This window comes from Stegastes partitus, unplaced genomic scaffold, assembly GCF_000690725.1.
Source record: "Stegastes partitus isolate 25-593 unplaced genomic scaffold, Stegastes_partitus-1.0.2 Scaffold614, whole genome shotgun sequence".
NCBI lineage: Eukaryota > Metazoa > Chordata > Actinopteri > Pomacentridae > Stegastes > Stegastes partitus.
In genome coordinates, this window is record NW_007578345.1 from 176,064 (window position 1) to 185,381 (window position 9,318).

Genomic DNA, 9,318 nt, shown 5'->3' on the forward strand with positions numbered 1-9,318 from the left:
TTGGATTCTGGATTGACAATGACAACAACTTTTATGCAGATTTTCCTGAAAGGCTTTACATAACTACTATTTCAAATGATGCTTGTAAAATTCAGTCCCACTTTCGATCTGAACAGAAGATTGCTAGAGCACTGATGTCATGAAAACTTTGCCTCACTCTCTCCAACCTTTTACTGCTTTTATCAGTCGTAAAATATTTTTGGTGGCATTAGAGACTGATTAATGTCCATGCCTTGCTTTCCCAGATGCCCCCGTCCACCCACCTGTTTCCGACACACACCCTTATGATAATCAGGACCCCAAGAATATGCCAGCAGACACAGGATATGGATGCAAGATGGTGGATGGAGTGGTCCATGTCTACACCAAGAAAGTCAACATGGACAAGTATGTACCTTTCACTGATGGTAATTCAAACACGCAACTCTGTTTGTATGACTTTCAAACTCTTCCCCTTTTCAGAAGCTCAGAGCTGGACCTGCTGTATCCTGACCTGAAGGAGTACATTGCAGACATGAATGTGATGATGGCCCTCATTATCAACGGTCCAGTGTGAGTGTTTGTTCAGCGTTGTCATTCAGCAGATGTTCCTGTTTTATGGCTCATTGTAAAGTCTAAATGAGGCATGCCCCCTGTCTCCTCTGGATGGCGTTTATAGGAAGTCTTTCTGCTACCGTCGCCTGCAGTACCTAAGCTCTAAGTATCAGATGCACATCCTCCTGAATGAGATGAAGGAGCTGGCAGCTCAGAAGAAGGTTCCTCACAGAGACTTCTACAACATAAGAAAGGCAAGACTGGCTCAGACTGACCACATGCCACGACTCAGGATGAAATAAACACTCTACATACATTACATTTACCTGATAAGTATTTAAACACCAAGCGGTACTGATCCTGCTGTAAAGTCGCTTGTAGCGCCAAGATGGCTCTTGAAACTCACATCTACAAAAGTATAAAGAAAACTCTGTTCTACAACCAGCAAAGAGTGACCTTTGTTTTTCTCCTGATTCCAGGTGGACACACACATACATGCATCGTCCTGCATGAACCAGAAGCACCTGCTGCGATTCATCAAGAGAGCCATGAAGAAATACCCCGAGGAGATCGTCCACATTGAGCGTGGCCGCGGTCAGACTCTCAAGGAGGTTTTTGAGAGCATGAACCTGACAGCCTTTGACCTGAGCGTGGACACTCTTGACATGCACGCGGTAAGACGTGGGAGTCTTTTAATAGATGTACAAGGATGTAGCGTCTATTGCGTGTAGCGTAGATAGAAATAGAATTTGACTCTTTTCTTTTACCCATCAGGACCGTAACACGTTTCACCGTTTTGACAAGTTCAATGCAAAGTACAACCCCATTGGAGAATCCATCCTCAGAGAAATCTTCATCAAGACTGACAACCACATTGAAGGAAAATACTTTGCACACATAGTAAAGGTGGGAAATAATACATTGTGCACCTCATCCACATGATTCCTGAACGCAAGCTTACACGTCCATCTTTCTGGTCTTTGCTTGTCCAGGAGGTGATGGCCGACTTGGAGGAGAGCAAGTACCAGAACTCTGAGCTGCGTCTGTCCATCTATGGCCGCTCCCGAGACGAGTGGGACAAGCTGGCTCAGTGGGCCGTCAAACACAGAGTGTACTCTGATAATGTCCGCTGGCTTGTCCAGGTGCCCCGTCTGTTGTAAGTTCTCACCCAACATGTTCAACCTATAGATATAATAACACCAACACTGATGACGCTAAATCAGTAAAGGGAGAAACAGGGACTAACTCCCCACCATGTGTAGATGTGGATTAAAATTTCCTGCCTCCTACAATTAAAACAGAAACTTAAAAAAAACACTAACTAATAATACTTCTTTCCATCTCAACACTTACTGCTCTCTGACATTACATGTTTTTTTATATTTTGCACACTGTATAAGCTTTTTAAATTCCTTATCATAATATTTTATTACTCTCTTCTAAGTTTTAAGTAGGTTTTAATATTTCTGTGAATAGATTTTGTGCCTAAATATTTCATGCTCAGTGGTATTTGTGCGTTCTTGACTGTGATTGTAGCTGCTGTAGCAAAGCAATTTCCTGCAAAGGATCAATAAAGTGTCTATCTACTGTTCAATTACTACCTTTCCAGTGATGTGTACCACACAAAGAAGCAGCTGGCTAATTTCCAGGAGATGCTGGAGAACATCTTCATGCCTCTGTTTGAAGTCTCGATCGACCCGCGCAGTCATCCCGAGCTGCATCTCTTCCTGCAGCATGTGAGTGATGCTTCACAGCAAATCGAAGGCGAACACCTGAAGAAACTGAGCGGTTGTTATTTTGTCTGACGATCGTTGTGTGTTCGCAGGTGGTGGGCTTTGACAGCGTGGACGATGAGTCCAAACCCGAGCACCACATTTTCAACCTCGACAGTCCGCTGCCAGCCAACTGGACAGAAGAAGACAACCCGCCCTACTCCTACTACCTCTACTACACCTATGCCAACATGACTGTGCTCAACCACCTGCGAAGGTAAGACACACCAATTCAACCAGTCAGACCTCTCATCCATTTGCTGATTCCTAAAAAAAACACCAACAAAACGTCGCGAGGCTTGTTGTTTTTCCTGTGTTTATAACTGTATGTGTGTCGGACAGGCGACGAGGTTTCCATACGTTTGTGCTGCGACCGCACTGTGGGGAGGCGGGGCCAATCCACCACCTGGTGTCAGGTTTCATGTTGTCAGAAAACATCTCCCACGGGCTGCTGCTCAGAAAGGTCAGGACATCACACAGTGGATTGTTATGGAAATATCTGGCTTTACCACCCTAAAAATAATGCATAGAATTGACAGAGTTGTAGCATTTGACAGCTAATTTGGAAAGCTGGATAAAAACCTTGGAGCTGGTTGATTTTTTTTTTTTTTTGTAGATGTTGTAGTAGATTAATAGGTAACTTTAATGTGCCATAAAAACACTGACGCTGCCATATACCCTCTGGGATAACACTGTTTGGTTTGTGACAGGTGGTCATAACTAGCGGCTTATCCTGTATGCAGCTGCTGATCCGGAGACAAAGGAGTGCTTGTATGTCGCTGTAGCTTGTTGTTTACTGGTTCGTCTGTCTTTTTTCTGCTCCGTCTATTTGATACCGCTCAGGCCCCCGTGCTGCAGTATCTCTACTACCTGGCTCAGATTGGCATCGCCATGTCGCCTCTGAGCAACAACAGCCTGTTCCTCAGTTACCACCGCAACCCGCTGATGGAGTATCTGTCCAGAGGCCTCATGGTCTCTCTGTCCACCGACGATCCTCTTCAGTTCCACTTCACCAAGGTCAGTATGAAGCTACACAAAGCCACGACTTAAAGTACAACATGTAAAAAGATTAAAAGTAGAACTTACATTTTTCCGTGTGTGTGTGTGTGTGTGTGTCTGTGTGTGTGTGTGTTTGCACCCAGGAGCCTCTGATGGAGGAGTACAGCATCGCAGCTCAAGTGTGGAAGCTGAGTTCCTGCGACATGTGTGAGCTGGCGAGAAACAGCGTCCTCATGAGTGGGTTTTCACACAAGGTAAAGTTCTGTATAGCTCATTGTATTTATTTATATATCAGCTCTCATTCACTCAGTTTACTAATTACATCTGTACTTCAGTCGTAAATCCTGCCTCTACAAAATGTGTATTGTTTAGTCATTGTCAGAAAGGTGTAGATTGAATCATCAAATCAAAATCAAGTTTGTTGTCATGTGGCTGTACATACACAGCAGTACAAGACTGTTTCTTCAGGATTCAATAACCGAAAGCAATTTAAATAAAGAAGTGTTTGCGTATCTTAATCTCAATCTCAAGTGTGAGACTGACAGACGGATCGGTGCAGCGTCTGCAGTGTTGCAGTACCGGACCATCGTGGTGAACAGAGAGCTGAGCAGGGGGGCAAAGCTCTCCATTTACCGGTCAGTCTACGTCCCAACCCTCACCTGTGGTCATGAGATCTGGGTAATGACCGACAGAACAAGATCGTGGATACAAGCGGCCGAAATGAGTTTCCTCCGCAGGGTGGCTGGGCGCTCCCTTAGAGATAGGGTGAGGAGCTCGGTCACGCAGGAGGAGCTCGGAGTAGAGCCGCTGCTCCTCCACATCGAAAGGAGCCAGATGAGGTGGCTCGGGCATCTTTTCCGGATGCCTCCTGGACGCCTCCCTGGGGAGGTGTTCCGGACGTGTCCCACCAGGAGGAGGGTTAGGGTTAGCTGGAGGAGGTGTGTGCGGATCGGGAAATCTGGGCGGCTTTGCTAAGGCTGCTGCCTCCACGACCCAACTCTGGATAACGTGGAAGAAGATGGATGGACGGATGGATGGATGGTGTTTGCGTATCTGGATCAGCAGTTCAGCATTCTGACAGCTGGTGGAATGAAGCTGTTGATCAGTCTGGAGGTTCTTCCTGTAATGCTCTGGAAACATTTGCCTGATGGCAGCGGTTCAAACAGTTCATGGAGAGGCTGTGAGGAGTCCCTGACAATGTTCAGGGTTCTGCTCCTGCAGCGGCTCTGGAGAAGTTCTTGGACAGAGGTGAGGGAAACTCCGATGACCCTCTCAGCTCCTCTAGCTACCATCTGCAGGGCTTTTCTGTCTGACACACTGCAGCTGGAGGACCATGTGGAGATGCAGGATGTCGTTTGATGATCGCTGTGGTGTTCTTATTCCAGCTCAGGTCCTGGAGATCTGCACTCCGAGGAACTTGATGTTCTCATATCATATGTTCATAGTTAAAGGTGGTGTTATATTAACAATAATATGAATAAACTTTGCATAAAACATTAAAAGAAGACATTGAAACATGAGTAAAGACGGTGCAGCCTTACAAAGACCAACAGCAGAGCATCACAGAAAGAATGAAACGTGATGCTAATGCTTGTCTGTACATTTTTTTAAGTGAGGAAGTGACTGAGCCGTTCACACAGTCAGAGAAAAAAACAATAAAAGAACATGACAGGCATCTTTAAAGTAGAGTTTGTGGCACACCAGTTGTATTTTATTGCCTTCAGGTGTACAGGTGTAGCTAATAAAGCTAGGCTGTGGTACACTGTGTTCTCTGCTGTGCCCCACACGCCATAAAACCTAAAATAACTCTTCAACCAATGTTGCCTCAAACACAGCTGTTTGTGTTTCCTCCTGTTTACGCTCACGTCTCTGAGGTTTCCACTCATGTTGTCTCATTCCAGGCCAAAAGCTACTGGCTGGGCCCCAGTTACTCCAGGGAGGGTCCTGAGAGCAACGACATCCGCCGCACCAACGTCCCCGACATCCGCGTGGCGTACCGCAGCGAGACGCTCACCGAGGAGCTCCACCTCATCATTCACGCCGTTCGCACGGAAGAGCTGGACGCCATCGACGAGGAGGACTCCCTGACCATGGGTCCTCTCCCGGGACAGCGCTGAGACCGGTCACCCGCCCTCCTCCTGTAAATCCCCGACCCCGTGGTTTCACTCAGCATGACACTGAAGAGACGTGGCCAGAGAGTAATTCTGCCGTTCAGCCTATTTAAAGTATAAACACCACCAACCATCACTGTAGACGTATGCCGCACTCTGACAGCTGCACAGCTACCAAAAAGCCACGGATACAGCGCTGCCAGATCACTTTAGCTTCTTGGTTTTATTATCTTCAAGTTGTTTTTATGTTCCAACCCTGTATTATTTTAGTTTCCCCCAAATGTCCTCCACCCGTAACTTCTGTTGAGTCTCAGTCAGCTTCATGAAGGTTTGCAGGGATCAGCATCAGGGTTTGTTTTTGTTTTGTTGTTTTTTTGTGAATGAACAGCAGGGTTTGTATCCCCGCCTGTCCTGCCAAAGCCATCAGATGAGCCCTGTGATGTTTTCTATTCTTCACTGATGTGTTTTCGTGGTAGCATCTTTGCAGTATTTACAGAAACACTGACAACCAGCACATTGAAACTCTTACCTTCTACTCTATAGCCATGCTGCTTGATTACACGTAGCGCATCTGTCGTCTTTATTACACCACGATGAAGGATTGTAGATGCGGTTTTATTGGAGTAACACACTTGGATTGTTTCACAGGTTTCACGTTATTATCCACTGAATGCTGCAGCACTGGACGTCAGCCATGTGTGGTGGTTTTAGATAATTCATTTTGCACATTTAGAATCGTTCTTCCGTGATTCTACTACTCAGAAACAAACGAGGGAAACTCCATGGCGCTCAAGTTTAAAGAGCAGCAGACTGTCTGCGGTTGACTGCAAACATTCCTTGAAGCAAACGGGCCTCGTCAGCGGCAGGCGGAAATGATTTCCAGCACTTGTAGAAAATCGTTTGATTTCTGTGGTAGGAGAGATGTGAAAGAAGAGCCGCGTGTTGTGGATTGTGATCACAGCGCAGCAGCACGTGGACGTGTTCTCACCGTTACCTCACTGTGGCCGTGAAGCAGCCTCTGCACTTCCTTAGGGCCCTGATCCCACTCATTCCGTTTCCAGAGGGCAAACTAGAAGGTCATGGAGGTTTTTTCCCTTTGCATGCAGTGCACTGTGCATATGCACCAAGCCAATATTTTACAGTGCCTTTTCATTTGTAGCCTCGAGCTCTGCATGTCCAGTTTTTCGCGATCACATGCAGCCAGAGTTGCGTATTTTCCCCCAAACAGTCGGCCTCTGTGCTGCTGGAGCGTCCGCGCCGACGGAACTGAAACCACCCAGCTGCATGCTCGGTGTAAAGTAGCTTTTACCTTGGCCTTTGAGGAGAAAGCTTGATTTGTTTCTCTGCTTTAAAGTGCTTTTGTTGCATGCCTGCATGACCAGAGGATGGCAGGAGAGAATGAGCCGTTTACAGTAAACTGTAACGTGAAGCATCTGAACTAATTCAGGGCTGCCGACCAGCTTTTGATCCACAATCTGTTTGTAACGGGAGCAAACGGATTCAAACGTCGTTCACCATGTAGAAATGAGCAAACCACGCTGGGACGTGGTTAAAACTGTTGCATGGAACCTTGTAGCATTTTTTTAAACTCACCCCAAACCCGGTCAGAGCCGGCGCCGCACGCCTCAGACTTTGGGATCATTCACTCATCACACCAACGCTACCCAGCTCTGGACCCGGTCCGACCTCCCATTAAACTGTGAGTTAAACCCAGATGATGCTGTCGAGTCGTATTTGACACCAAGACCAGAAGAGAATAAAACAGGAAGTGTTTGTTTGAATAATCAGCTGTAAAGCGTTAAATAAATACGTCTGCTTCATAGATGATAAGAATCAGCGATGAGAGTCCGTCTCTGTTCTGTGAGGATACAGTCGCTCTTGTTAAGCTGGAGTCGTGTGCCGAACACGACGGCGTGCGTGTGATTGTTGGATTTCATGTATAAAGTGTATTTTTTTAAAGGCAATATAGAAATAAGAAATTTTATATTCGAATTGATGTTAAGGTTTAACACTTAGTTTCTTGTTTCCGTTGTTCTGTTGATTAGTGTTGTCATGAAAACAGACTTTTCCACTATGGGTTCATTATTATTATTATTCTTGTTAGCCTTTTTAATTTGTTGAAGTAATTGGACAGTGTTTTGGCGTCTGCTCTGCCTGTTTGATATCACAGTAGCACATCTTTTTATGCCTGATAACACAAATATAACGTCTGTGATAGATGCTCTGAAGCCAAACGTTAGTCGCCAGTCAGACACGTAGAAACCGACCCACTTCTACGTCACATCAGTAGAGTTTTCAGGTTTTGTTGACGTGTTCTGTGTGTAAATGTTGGTCCGTTTTCTCTAAAGCCAAACTGCTAATGGATTATAATCCACACTGACTCGTCTGCCTGCCTTTATAATTGCAAAAGCTTCATTTCGTTATCGGCCTTTTCCTGGTTTTAATGTTTGAAAGTCATCTACTTTTTGTACTTACTTTGGGATTAAGTTTTTGATGAAAGCGTGACTCTGCTGTAGCAGTCTGAACCTGGACCGACCTGAACCTTTTCCACTTTCCATCCAGCTCCCGATGCGTTTACCGTCTATCATGTCTACACCATCGTGCACCCTACCTCACCAATGCTAATCTCTGACGTCAGCCTTTTTGGGGCCCGACACTGTCCTCAGCAGTAGCAACGCTGCATGTAGGGCCACAAACGAAACACTATCGTCATCACTGATTGATCAAATATTACTTTGGTCTTTGAAATAATTTACAAAATTGTGAGAAGTTTCCCACAGCACAAGTCGTCGTATTCAGATTGTTTTGCTCTAAAATATTTGGTTCAAGCTGCAAATCTTCAGACTTCTGGAGGAAATGTTTTGTCATTTCTGCTTGAAAACTTATTTTAAATGATGTGAAATGTAGAATATTGTCTTTGGCGATCGGCTAGTGGATTAATGAGTAGTTGCACATGAGAAACGATGGAACAGCAGGAACCTCTGAGCGGTAACACTGTGACCATTAAGCCAACACAGAAACACACCATCCACACGATGTTCACCTGTATAGATGTTTTCTGTCCACATGTTCAGCCTGATTTATCTCTAACAGTCCTTTAAGTATTCTGATACTTACGACATGTTTGCGTTCGCTGACGATATTTCTCCACGTGTATCTTTGTTTTTACGCTCGTGTCACTTCTCTGACATGGGGGACTTTTTATTTTTAATCCTACATAATTTTCTGTCCATTGATCTGTAGCCTTATTGCTTGAAATGGACTGCCAGTGTTTTACAGATTCATGTGTAACGTCTGAACAATAGAATAAAGCATGTTAACTCACTTTGCTTGTGTCAGGCTTGAATTTTATTTACAGGTTACACAATGATTACACACTGTACTATTTGCCCTTTCTAGTGTACTTTTATTTACAGTAAATCACATAATTAGAGCCTCATTTCGTGGCCTCATATTCATCAGTATTGGTGGACACGATGTCTGATATGCTTTGATGTGAAAACTTTTTCTCTACAGAGCATAATGCAAAAAAAGGTAGTTTGAACTGGTACCAGTTTGTCCAACCGAGCAGCTCCGACAGTTGTTTTCAACAGCACTGTGTGCAGCACATGTAGCAGAGCACATGTCAGGGGGTGTCTTTAGGGAAACGTTGCTAACTCAATATCCTAAACGTTGCTGGAAAGCACAAACATATACAGTCAAATGTGTTCATATCCTCCCACTAAAGAAGGAGAAAAAAACAGCTGAAATAAGTTGAAATTAACAAAAGTAATAATAAATAACAATTTAATGAAAATTGTGACATTGTTTTTGAATTGTGATTCAACAGAAATATTAAAAAAAAAACAAAACAACAACAATCAAACAAGCATGATTGGACCCATAAACTAACATGTAGTTGA

The 9,318-nt window shown here is 44.6% G+C and overlaps 1 protein-coding gene across 7 annotated transcripts in view; it reads left to right on the plus strand.

The window, feature by feature from the left end:
- The window catches only part of ampd2a (adenosine monophosphate deaminase 2a), a 35,767-nt gene extending 27,026 nt beyond the window's left edge, over window positions 1-8,741 (plus strand). For all 7 annotated transcript variants that reach the window (XM_008289416.1, XM_008289420.1, XM_008289414.1 and 4 more), the window contains 12 exons: window positions 246-387; window positions 463-552; window positions 659-788; window positions 1,014-1,208; window positions 1,309-1,440; window positions 1,527-1,690; window positions 2,144-2,270; window positions 2,360-2,523; window positions 2,649-2,769; window positions 3,150-3,323; window positions 3,449-3,559; window positions 5,207-8,741. In XM_008289416.1, the coding sequence (XP_008287638.1) occupies window positions 246-387; window positions 463-552; window positions 659-788; window positions 1,014-1,208; window positions 1,309-1,440; window positions 1,527-1,690; window positions 2,144-2,270; window positions 2,360-2,523; window positions 2,649-2,769; window positions 3,150-3,323; window positions 3,449-3,559; window positions 5,207-5,422 (1,766 nt within the window). In that variant the 3' untranslated portion in view covers window positions 5,423-8,741. The remainder of the gene's footprint in view (window positions 1-245; window positions 388-462; window positions 553-658; window positions 789-1,013; window positions 1,209-1,308; window positions 1,441-1,526; window positions 1,691-2,143; window positions 2,271-2,359; window positions 2,524-2,648; window positions 2,770-3,149; window positions 3,324-3,448; window positions 3,560-5,206) is intronic.
- The last annotated feature ends 577 nt before the right edge of the window (window positions 8,742-9,318 follow it).